The sequence below is a fragment of the Macrobrachium nipponense genome, chromosome 7 (assembly GCF_015104395.2).
Source record: "Macrobrachium nipponense isolate FS-2020 chromosome 7, ASM1510439v2, whole genome shotgun sequence".
Lineage (NCBI taxonomy): Eukaryota > Metazoa > Arthropoda > Malacostraca > Decapoda > Palaemonidae > Macrobrachium > Macrobrachium nipponense.
The window spans coordinates 83,323,901-83,336,874 of record NC_061109.1 but is presented as its reverse complement, the minus strand read 5'-3'; the positions used below and the strand labels follow the sequence as shown (position 1 = coordinate 83,336,874).

The window sequence follows — 12,974 nt, the reverse complement described above, 5'->3', positions numbered from 1 at the left end:
GAAGAAAAAACCCTATTAAATATCAAGCAAAACCCCAAACTATTATACTCATATGCGAAGAAGATGAATAAAAGAAGAATAGAAATAGGCCCTCTGAGAATTGAAGGAGATTAACGAATGAAAAAAGGAAATTTGCAACATACTGGCAGAACGATATAAGAGAGAATTCACCCCTAGAATAGATAATGAAGATAATGATATAGAAGTAAGGGACGAAAATAGTGAATATTTAGCTGACATAGAAATTAATGAAGCTGATATTGTGCAGGCAATTAATGAAATTAAAAATGGAGCTGCTGCAGGGCCTGATGGAATCCCTGCTATTTTGTTAAAGAAAGTAGTTCATTCTATCGCAAAGCCACTTGCAATATTATTAAGACAAAGTGTAGATACAGGCAAGATTTATGATGAGCACAAATTAGCATATATCACCCCTACTTTCAAAAGTGGATCAAGACCTTGAGGCAAGTAATTATAGGCCTGTGAGTCTAACATCACATATTATGAAAGTGTATGAAAGGGTAATGAAGAAAAATATTATGAAACATTTAATAAAAAATAATTTGTTTAATATAGGACAACACGGTTTCGTACCCGGAAAAAGTACACAAACCCAACTGTTAGTCCACCGTGAGAACATATTCAAAAATATGAAAAGCGGAAATGAAACAGATGTGGTTTATCTAGACTTTGCAAAAGCTTTTGACAAAGTAGACCATAATATATTAGCAAAGAAAATTAGAAAACACAAAATCGTAGATAAAATAGGAAGATGGTTAAAAGAATTTTTACACAACAGAAAACAGATAGTTATTGCAAACGATGAGAAATCGGATGAAACCAAGGTAATATCCGGTGTGCCACAAGGTATGGTGTTAGCTGCAATACTGTTTGTTATTATGTGATGAAGACATAGACAGTAATGTTAAGGATTCGGTAGTGAGTAGTTTCGCTGATGACACAAGAATAAGTAGAGAAATTACTTGTGATGAAGATAGGAACGAAAGTATATGATTGGGCAGAGGAAAATAGGATGGTATTTAACTCTGATAAATTTGAATCAATAAATTATGGAGACAGAGAAGGAAAGCTATATGCATATAGGGGACCTAATAATGAGACAATCACAAATAAGGAAGCAGTTAAAGACCTTGGTGTGATGATGAATAGGAACATGTTATGCAATGATCAAATAGCAATTCTTTTGGCAAAATGTAAAGCAAAAATGGGAATGTTGTTACGGCACTTCAAAACAAGAAAAGCTGAACACATGATTATGCTTTATAAAACATATGTTCGTAGTCCACTTGAATATTGCAATATGATATGGTACCCACACTATCAAAAGGATATTGCACAAATAGAGAGTGTACAAAGGTCCTTTACAGCTAGAATAGAAGAAGTTAAGGACCTTGACTACTGGGAACAAAGACTACAATCATTAAAATTATATAGTCTAGAAAGGAGAAAGAGAACGCTACATGATAATTCAGGCATGGAAACAGATAGAAGGAATAACAGAAAATATCATGGAACTAAAAATATCAGAAAGAGCAAGCAGAGGTAGATTAATAGTGCCCAAAACAATACCAGGAAAAATAAGGAAAGCACACAGGACATTAATCCACTACGCACCAGCATCGATAATGCAGCGTCTATTCAATGCGTTGCCAGCTCATCTGAGGAATATATCAGGAGTGAGCGTAGATGTGTTTAAGAATAAGCTCGACAAATATCTAAACTGCATCCCAGACCATCCAAGATTGGAAGATGCAAAATATACCGGAAGATGTACTAGCAACTCTCTGGTAGACATTAGAGGTGCCTCACACTGAGGGACCTGGGGCAACCCGAACCTACTGTAAGGTCTGTAAGGTAAGGTAAGGTCTCCCTCATTGGAAATTAAGTTTAGAAAGATTATGGTAATTTATCATCAAAGTTTCATCTCTCTCTCTCTCTCTCTCTCTCTCTCTCTCTCTCTCTCTCTCTCTCTCTCTCTCTCTCTCATTGGAAATTAAGTTTAGAAAGGTTATGGTAATTTATCAAGTGTCATCTCTCTCTCTCTCTCTCTCTCTCTCTCTCTCTCTTGGAAATTAAGTTTGAAAAATTATGGTAATTTATCAATTTATCTCTCGCTCTCTCCCTCTCTCTCTCTCCATTGGAAATTTAATCAGTCCAAATTATGGTAAATTTAATCAGTTTCTCTCTCTCTCTCTCTCTCTCTCTCTCTCTCTCTCTATCCCACTCTCCTCTCCCTCTCATTGGCTATTAAGTTTAGAAGGACTATGGTAATTTATCAGTTTCATTAAAAGCCAACAAAATTCTATATAAATTTAGATTAATTAAACGCCACTGTTTTATAGAATTGTAGTAATATGTGTATAATATTCAAGTTTTGAATTGAAGATTTTTTGCGGTAAACTTAAGAAGCACAAGTATCAATATTACCAGTAGTCAGACAAACTCAAAGGACATGATTTAAAGCAATGGTGTCAAGGCAGTTCTCATCACTTATTGCAAGTTAACGAGTTTAGTCCTAATGTGAGGTGTTTCTGGAGATGTATATGAGCACTGCCTTATTGAATCTTGATAAATGAAAAGAAGTTTGAGTAGGAGGTGAATGGTTAAGAATGTACTCTAGACAATTAATTTTGATAAGAAATAACAATAAATAAAGGTTGAAGAATTAGGCAAGGTTAACGCTACTGAACTACTACAAGAATTATATTACTATATAGAAGATTGACATCCACGTGAATCCGATGTCTAGGCCAGTCCATTACGACGCTCCTGATTGGCTGTTGATAAGCCAATCACAGGGCTGGTAACTCTGTCTCTCTCGAGAGTTCACATAGGCAGGATGTAAGTTCTACCTCTCCTGAGGGATTGCGGCTTTCAAAAGTATCCCTCAGGAGAGGTGGAACGTACATCTTGCCTATGTGAAGTCTCTCGAGAATGTTTTGAAGAATGGTTGACTTTGGTTAGATAGGAGAGACCAATGTGGTTAGCTTGAAAGCATAATGGTCTAGTGCAGATTTTAAAATACTTGTCGAAGTGACTTATTTTGATGAAAGGAGTTGTGGCCTCTGCCCCGTGATTACTTTGCTGTATTGTACCCATTCGCTTCTCAGAAGACTTTTAGGGTTATAGTTTGATTACCAGCTTAACGCAGACCTAACTTTGATATTAGAAAAGTGTAAGAATTGTTTTTGCGTAAGATTATTCTATATGAAAATATTTCGGAGATGAATCCTTCTAGTGCTACTGATTTTAGAAATACGGATTCCTCTCTTGTCATCTCATCAAGGTCGCAAGTACTGATTTAAAGTCCTGCTGGTGGAACATCTTAAATTTTCAAGGCCAGTTTCTTTTTGGCTTTTATACCATATTCATCTTGTAACATGATTCAGAACTTTGCTCTATTGATTGTTCCCAGATACATCCTGTATTTTTGTTTTTAAGAACTATTTTCCTTTCAGTGTTTTGTTTTACGTGATTCATCCAATTTTTTTTATATTTAGGTCTCTTAGAGGAAAGCTGTTCAGTTACATGATGCGTAAAGTTTGGCTCCGTTGTCCAATCTTGATGTGATGTTGCATAACTCTTAAGCTTAGCTTTCGTTAAACATTTCCATTGATAGGTTCTTTTGATTTATTTTCTTTTATCAGTAGAATGATTATGATTTCATCTTAGGTGAGATAAGATTTAGTGGCTGTACTACATCTCATTCCTTTTTTTTTCTTTTTTTCAAATTGCTATTTTGATGCTGCTGCCTTTTGAATGATCCGAATTTCGTCCTTTTCCAAGGTATGCATTTTGTTTGAATGGCCGCATCTTATAATTACTGTTTTGTTGTCAGAGAACGTTGCGTTAATGTTAGACTTGTACAATTTTTTTCATAACATTTTAGAAGGGAAGCAACATACAGTGAGGATTGATTGACAGACCAGAATTCTATGGACATTGATTTATTAAATATACAAACCATAAATATGTATAAAAATCTACAACATAGGAGCTAAGCTGCTTTCTCGCAGGTCACTCACATGACTGAACCCAAGTTCTTTTCACATCATCATTATCATTATCATCATCACCATCATCATCACGAAGAAGAAGAAGAAGAGAAGAAGAAGAAGAGAACACAAAAACAGAAGTCAACGGAATAAATAATGAGATACACACACGAAAAAGCCATTGGTGGGGGGGGGGGGGGCGGTGTCAAGGGTTGAACGTAACCGAGGTTACGAGGGTCTCCTCCCCTTCCCCCTCCTCCCCCCTTTTTGGGCCAGTATGACGTCATGACAACTATACATTGTTTTGAGCCAGGCTGACGATTAAGAGCTACGGCTCATCAGCAAAACACACATTTTACACAGTGAAAGCTCAGGCCTCAGTTCGGGGCTGCTGGATTTGACAACTATTCATTAGTTATTTATTGGGTGATAACATAAATGAGAATTAGATGGTGACACCAAAACATTTATTATCGGAAACAATAAACACATCACGTTTTTTTTTTATTATGGTGATTTAGGAATCTGCTTTTTCTGGTATACAAGTGTTCAGAATTGCTATTTTTCAAATCTGTTCTTATTTTTCTCTCTCTTTTCTTTTTTTTTTGGTCTTGAGAATTCCTAAATCGGATTTGGATTCTGCTCAAATGCACATACACATACACATACACGCGCACACACACACGTGAGTATGTGTTTGTGTGTACATTATTATGTGTACATAGACATGTACTAACGCATGTACGCAAGCCATCGCTCTCAGGATGTTGCCTTAGCTCAAGCGATCTTCACCTATATTGTCCTCTACTAAAAATATGTTCGATATAGAAATTTGAAATTTTAACATCGGCACAAATTCGATACAAACAATTTCCATTTGAATAACTGGTAAATGTTCTAATTCTACAAGTAAAGCACACAGACAGTGATCGTTCACTCACTTATGGGTTTGATTTGTTTATCATATACAAGCTATATAATATATATATGTATATTTTTTATTATATATATTTATATTTTTTAAACCTAAATTGTCAAAGAGTCTGAAGGGGCTGGGAGGGGAACATCTAACGGCTATATTTATCTGTTTGAAATGAGACAAAACACCGAAGCCAAAAACGGGTGCCGTTTGCGCTTTCTATATTACACACACGCACGCACACGCACACACACAGGGGGGGCGAGGGCCGAGGGCGATTGGGTTCTGAGGAACAGGGTCAGATTGAACCGGACGTAACTAAGACAAACAATCATCAGAGCTTATCAAATATGTTTTTTTTTTTTGCTTCAATAATCTCCTTTATATATTCTGAGTAAAAAAATAGACAATACATTATATATTATTATGTTATCAGAACAAACTCGTATTTTCCCTTTTGTTGTTGTTGAATTTTGTTTTTGTTGTTTGTTTGTTGTTGTTGTTTGTTTGTTTGTTGTTCGGATTACAGCAAATCAACAAAACTTGAAAGAATAAATTAGAATTCTATTATCTTCACGGTTTATTGGTTTGATCTCACAAGTGTGGTTTCTTAGATGGTCAACAATAATAATAATAATAATAATAATAATAATAATAATAATATAATTATATAATAATATAATTAATAATAATAATAATAATAATAATAATAATAATAATAATAATAATAATAAACAACAATGATGATCAAAGGCGATGCAACGACAGAGGATACATCGTCTCATTCAAAGACTGGGCTTTTCAGATCCTGCCTCTTTGAGATTCGACTAAAATGAGAACAAATTAATGAAGAGTGATGAAAACTTGATTGATGCCCAGACGGTATAAGAGATGTCCTTTTTTTTCCAGAGAGGAATTTCGTCCGAAACTCTTCTCTCTCTCTCTCTTTAAAAAAAAAAAAAAACAGGCATCTGTCTTTACCTTTCGAAAAGCTTAAAAAAAAAATATCCCTAGTATGAAAGACAGTACCCCCTTACAAAAGGGGTCTGTGGCCTTGTAAAACAGTTTTCCTCATGAGTACCAGACTCAAAAAACTTTTTTATCATCATAAAATATAATAGCAAAACAAATAAGAAGAGCAATAACAAAATAGAGAATATATAGACAACTTAAAAAAAGGACACAATGCTCATAACTGACGACCAAATGAGAAGTCATGGCGGATATTTGAGCATCTTAGGAACAGACTGCTCAAATACAAAACACAATGATAAAATAAAGAATAAATACTATAAGTTACATAAATAAATTATATCACAGTTTATTCTAATTCACAGGTTCGTGTGATAGAAAACAAGCTAAGTACAAAGGACTTTTTTTTCCAGAAGTTATGTTGAAAGATTAATATCATCTATAGCACATAGGTCTAAATAACACTACCTAACGAATAAACGAACAAACAGGCTGTATACCTCCTTCACTCGTCATGAATTGATTTTTGGCGGAATCTTTCATTCAAGATCTTTCTTTTTCACGACGAAACAATACAGCCGTTCCCATCGCCGCCAGGAACGGCTCCCGTCGGCAAAGCGAGATGATGCCCTACGACGTCCTCTTAAGTCATATAGCATTAACATTAAATGTTATCTCTAATGATTCTCTCCTATACTTCTCATCCATGCGAATAATTACAGACGTAAGAGCAGTCTTGCTCTATGGTACGACAGGTGAAATAATCCAGTAAGGGACAGTATTATTGTTATTCAGTTTTGCTTGGTGGTGGAGAGTTTTTTTTTTTTTTCCAACTGTCATCCTGATAATAAGATTTTTTTTTTTTGATCAACTGAATCAAATCAGATCGCTTCCGAAGGGGGCGAAACAGAGAATGATTATAATTTGAAGGACGAGTCTCTACATGGCCATTATCAGGAACACTGAAGATGGAGGAGGAGGAGGAGGATGTTTGGAAGAGGAGGAGGTGGTCAAGTCTTCGTTACAGCAGCGGACGTTTAAGGACCAACGGCCATTGTATGGAATGGAATGATTGTAGCTATATACCGTCAGAGTCGATGAGGCAAAACGGGAAAGATCGAGACGGCGAAGAGAAGATAAGAAAAAAAAGGGAGACCTTTGAGAAAGACTGGGGGAAGTCTATGGATGGGATGGAGAGTGAGCGGGGGAGGGAAGGTGACGACACTCCTCCTCCTCCTCAAGCCACCTTCTCGAACTCCGTGAAAATGTTCTTCAGGTGTGTGAGGGCGTTGTCGTACTCCCTGACGATGATGGTGTCCCGCATCTTCCGGGCGCCCTCGCTCTCCAGGTCGCGGTAGGTCTCCGCCATGATCTCCTTCGTCACCACGACGCTCGGCGACAGCTGCTGGTGAACCATGGCGTAGTGCAGCTGGCACAGGATGGCCACGATTTGGTTCTCTATCCGCCGGAACTCCTCCAGGAAGGTTCCCCGGTAGAGGGCCTGGTCGAGGGTCACCTGCTCGATCCCCACCGCTAGCCGCTGCATCATCTCGTAGGCCTCCTGGAGCTGGGCGTTGAAGTCCAGGGTGGTCGGGATGGTGACCTGCTTCAGGAAGTCGATGTTCTGGTCTTTGGCGTAGGTGTCGATGGCTGATCGCCAGTCCATGTTCAGGGTTTCCTGGGCCTGCCAGAGAGAAAGACAAGACAAATGTTAGCAATCAAAGACGCTCAAGTTCTTCCTTACTGATCTAGGGTATATAAGTTATGTAAAGGGTTCTATAATAATAAAAAAAAAAAACCCAAAGATCACTGTGAAATTCATTCACTACCACAATCGCAGGGCATCTCACGATGTCCTATTTCAGAGCGACCTACAAACCTAGTTATGAAATTGATATGGAAATACCCACTAATTGAACCAACAGCAGGCTTGCAAAAGAGCCGTAATTTGAAAAGGGTCAGATAATTTTCTTCCTTTCGCGAAGTCTTAGTAGATTTTTCCATTCCATTACGGGAAAACGACATTCGATCGGAAGCGTCTGACGGAAAATGAAGTTTGAAACCAAATCGGGAAAAGTGATATGGATGTGGGTGGATGGGGTAATTTCTCTCTCTCTCTCTCTCCATTGGTTTACAGCTTTTTGCCTTATCTGCGTTTTCTTTGATTTTACCGGTATTTAAATGTTTGGAGATGAAAAGGCCTCTACGTTTTTCGAATGGATTCCCGTTTCTCATTTCCAAGCGGTGATTTGGGGAATCTGGTTTCGTCAAGCGTGGGTTTTCTTTTATGGCAGTGGCATATTATGAATTCCATCGACGAGAAATTACCCTCGGAAACATGATCTTCAATCGAGTTTCCCAAAATGAAAATTAAGCCTTGATCTGGAACGAACATTTCTGGGCTAAATTATTTATAAAAATTATTTATAAAAATTTTAAGTGGGCGTCATTCAAGAAAAATGCTCATCGAGTATAAGGTCTGTTTTCGCTTTTTTTTTATTTAAATCGTTTCGTATCGCTCTGTTTGAAACATCTCGGTCTTCCAAAAAAAAAAAAAAAAAAAAAAAAAAAAAAAAAAAAAAAATGAGAAAACGACTAAAATTCGGGGGGGCCTGTTTCGTTGCTAGTTAGCCAAGACGACCCGAGGGAAACAGGGTCATGGCGCCAGATGGGTGGTATGCCAGGCAGGGCAACAACAGCCTTATGATGGCCCCGAGGCATCCTCAAGTGGGCAAAGAAGGTTACATCGCTCACGTGGCTCCAGAATCAGGCTTTTGGATGTTTTATGTGACGTACAGTTTGCATGTAGAGATTTCGCGCCTCTCTTGGACGGACGGGCGGACAAATATTACTTCACTGTGGTTCAACTGTTCTTGCAGCTTGGCATCTTGGTCCAAACGAATGCCAGTGGACGCGGCAAAGACTTGATTTTGATATTGGATATTTTTTTAGTTTTCAGGAGATGCTGCAAGGTTAAAGCAGCAGTCATAAGATGAAAAATGAACAGAATCGAAAAGCGTCCATACGTCGCCATAATTGCTCTCTCTCTCTCTCTCCTCTCTCTCTCTCTCTCTCTCTCGGTGAAGGTCCGACTCCTTCATTCTCAGCTGCCGTGAAGTCCTGGGGCACACTTTTGCCATATGGCATTTCGTGCATCACGAACATCCATCGGGTATATTTACTAACTACCTGCAGAACCCGGCAGCGGAGGTCAAGATTGTGGGCACGTTAGCCATATTGCACTCAACATTTGAACTCGGGGTCAACAGTATTCCCAGTGGGTCATCTGCATTGCGTGCGCGCAGACACACACGATACTAAAATAATTAGAACCAGTGTAGCGCGCGGATTTTTAATAAATTTAAAGGTCAGTACGTCGTGGTCTGCAGTGATTTTTTTTCATCACTGTTTTTGTTTTAGCAGTTTTTTTTATCCATTTATATTTGTTTTTTAACCATTTTTTTTACGATTAGTATGCAACTTAGCACCAACAGTTGAAGGTGCATTTTGATAAGAGTAAATTTCATCGACTTTTATTTATGTAATATATCAGTGTATCAAAGTTTCAGTCGGATGACACAAAAAAAAAAAAAAAAAAAAAAAAAAAAAAAAAAAGACCCTTAACGTAAACTGAACAAGTTAACCCCCATAAATTTCCTTTAATGACAGAAGCAATACACTGTGGCAACAACGTTGTAGAGAGAGAGAGAGAGAGAGAGAGAGAGAGAGAGAGAGAGAGAGAGAGAGAGATGTTTAATGGCTTATTTAACTGAATGATGGCGTTACTAGTAATACGTGACTGGAAATACGTGCCCTTATTCGTATGATGCATTGCGCTCGGCGATGATGAGTACGTATAACGTGCTGATCACATACATCACATACATGAGGGTAACAAAGAGATTGACGAGGGATCGTCATATATTTTTTTAATGGCAGAGCGAAAGAATTTATCATCGTGACTTGAGAGAGAGAGAGAGAGAGAGAGAGAGAGAGAGAGAGAGAGAGAGAATTGAAGGATAACGAAAAACTTATTATTACGAGAGAGACACAGAGACAGAGAGAATTGATAACGAAAAAAAGTTACTGTTACGAGAGAGAGAGAGAATTGATGGATAATGAAAAATAACTTATTATTACGAGAGAGAGACATAGAGAGAATTGATAGCGAAAAAACTTATGTGTGTGTGAGAGAGAGAGAGAGAGAGAGAGAGAGAGAGAGAGAGAGAGAGAGCTGGTGATGCAATATCTGATTCGGAAATTCCCCGCCTCTGTCGTTAACTTCCGGTAGAGGACGTCCATTTTCAATACGCCCCAAAAAAATGTTGCTCGCAAGATTCATGACTGAAGTGCCAGGCCCAATTTTCATGTCTTGGAGGTGTTCAAAAGTCAGCGAGTTGAAACGTCACGTCGAAATTGGCTTTTGTAATGGGAGTAAGTGCATTTTTTTAGGAGGTAAACTCGAAATACGATACAGTTATTAGAGTTGCCTGGATTTTCTTATTTTTATTGTATTTTTTTTCCTTGATTCAGAAATCAAGTATTAGACTTATACGAACTACGTTGGATTTTATAGTAATTAATTCAAATTCATTTTAATTTTTGCCTCCTTTCAGAAATCAAGTATTAGACTTATATGAATTACGGATTTTAAAGATATTACTTCGAAGTTATTCAAAGCTTACATTAATGTAATAATGCGAATAACTTAATAATGTGTTTAGGGGGAGGCAAATTAGTGTATCTTTGTTCGTACAGAGATGGGGACCGGGGACCGAGTGTCCCCGGACTGTCAGGTATATGTGACCGCCACCTACCCTCACCCCACCCACCCCCGCCCCTTGGGAGGAGAGGCACTTTTGGGGAGCATCGTCACCGTGTGCATTACGGAGCATTGCCTGTTCCTGCTGGGTTTTCCCGAAGTGGGAGAGAGAGAGAGAGAGAGAGAGAGAGAGAGAGAGAAAGACAGATAGACAGACAGACAGACAGCTGGTCCGTGGACAGAATCGGTCTCAGCAAGTGACGACGATTTGCGCAGACGCAGAACAAAAGAAATCGGGTCTGAGAGAGAGAGAGAGAGAGAGAATATTATTACGAGAGAGAGCGAAAGAATAATGAAAAAAGTTCATTAATGAATTAACCTGTATATGACAGGGAGAGAGAGAGAGAGAGAGAGAGAGAGAGAGAGAGAGAGAGAGGAAATATCGGATTCTTCCATCTCCACCTGTTATATTACCTGACAATTCGGATAAACTTACGGCCTAATTGAGACGGAGGAGAAAAGTGGAATAGGCTACATCCCCAGACAAAAATATTTTTCGACTGACGCCCAGAACGGGTCTGTGAGGGCTCAGGTGACCTGAGAGGTCATCCCGAAGGGAATTGTGGACTTCGAACTGTATTTCGAGAAGTAACAGACTGACTGCCATCCACTGAGCTTGAATTCGCACCGTACAAAAGAAGAAGAAGTAGAAGAAGAAGAAGAAGAAGCTTACTCTGCCGAAAACCGCCTAAGGCATTTATCGTCTCGGATGCTCTTGTGAAAGGAGACTCGATTCTTCTATCTGCGCTGTAATTTCTAGGAATCCTGCTTCAACGCTTCCTAATCCTCCCCCTCTCCCCCCCCCCCCTCCATTTTTCTTCATTCCTCACCTCGTGTCACGTGACTCATGCGCTGCTCCGTGTCACGGGAAACCCGGCCGTACGACACCAACACCGACCAGTGAGGCCTTTTGGCTGGCAGGTATTATATCCGCTTCAGCGGTTTCCATGACGTCACGTTCACGGATTTCGTCTCTCCGGAAATACTCTTTTCCCACCGGTGTAAACAAAACGGCAGCAGACAGACAGACACAGAGAGAAAAAGAAAATAAACATTGTATAACGAATGTCATTTTGCTTAGCGTTGATCTCTCTCTCTCTCTCTCTCTCTCTCTCTCTCTCTCTCTCTCTCTCTCTCTCTCTCTCGCGGGGGTAAAGCTTACGTTAGACAATACGATGGCCAAAGTGTTTGGGCTTATTCATCAAGTTCGTCACTGCAAATCTCATTTGAATATTGCCCGGATCTACTGCTGTTGCATCCGCAGCCGTGTGGTTTACTACAGACAGCATCCAAGTAGTACTATATTCCATGATCCTGCGCATTAACTTAGATTCCGTGTTGGGTAGAACTTGCATTAACGCTGCTGGCGTTCGGTAGGAACCATTTGGGACGGATTTTGACAATGAAATACCTCTCGGTTTTTTTGTTATTTAAATTTTTATTTTATTTTTTTTAAAGTCTTGAGCGATGAGCGTTTAATTGGGCAGCAGTGTCTGTTCGGTCTCGGTAATAATTGCTTCTTATAAGGGGCTATTGTTTACATACACACACACGTGTGTGTGTGTGTATGTGTGTTTACATACACGTGTATATATATTGTATATATATAATACATTATATATATTATATGATATATATATATATATATCATATTATATATTATATATTATACATACAGAGAGAGAGAGAGAGAGAGAATGTAGATGTTGCTGTAAATATTTTCGTGCGCGTGTTCGTGCGTGCGCGAGGAGTCTTTGCTTTAAGATATTAGGTAAGAGTGTGCTTGGGCAAACATTGATTAAAAGGTAGGTCGTGATTCCTCATGATTTTTGCAGATGGTGACAGAATGACAGAATGTCATGTCAGTGACCTTTCCAATTGATTCCTTATGATTACCTGTTTTGGAATCATTGTACTGGAGTCTCCAATGTCGTCTTGTGATTGTGTGATGTATGCTTACAAATTCTGTGTATTCAAGGGCCTACAGATTCTGTGTATTCAAGGGCCTACAAATTCTGTGTATTCAAGGGGCTACAGATTCTGTGTGTATTCAAGGGCCTACAATTCTGTGTATTCAAGGGCCTACAAATTCTGTGTGTATTCAAGGGCCTACAAAATCTGTGTATTTAAGGGCCTACAAATTGTGTGTATTCAGGGGCCTACAAATTCTGTGTGTATTCAAGGGCCTACAAATTGTGTGTGTATTCAGGGGCTTACAAATTCTCTGTGTATTCAAGGGACTTTT

The 12,974-nt window shown here is 38.8% G+C and overlaps 1 protein-coding gene across 1 annotated transcript in view; it reads right to left on the bottom strand.

Annotated features, from left to right (window-relative positions):
- Positions 1-6,798: 6,798 nt before the first annotated feature.
- LOC135217353 (vitellogenin-2-like) overlaps positions 6,799-12,974 on the bottom strand; it is a 369,404-nt gene continuing 363,228 nt past the window's right edge. The window contains exon 3 of the mRNA XM_064253187.1: positions 6,799-7,591. Coding sequence (XP_064109257.1) covers positions 7,145-7,591 — 447 coding nt within the window. The 3' untranslated portion in view covers positions 6,799-7,144. The remainder of the gene's footprint in view (positions 7,592-12,974) is intronic.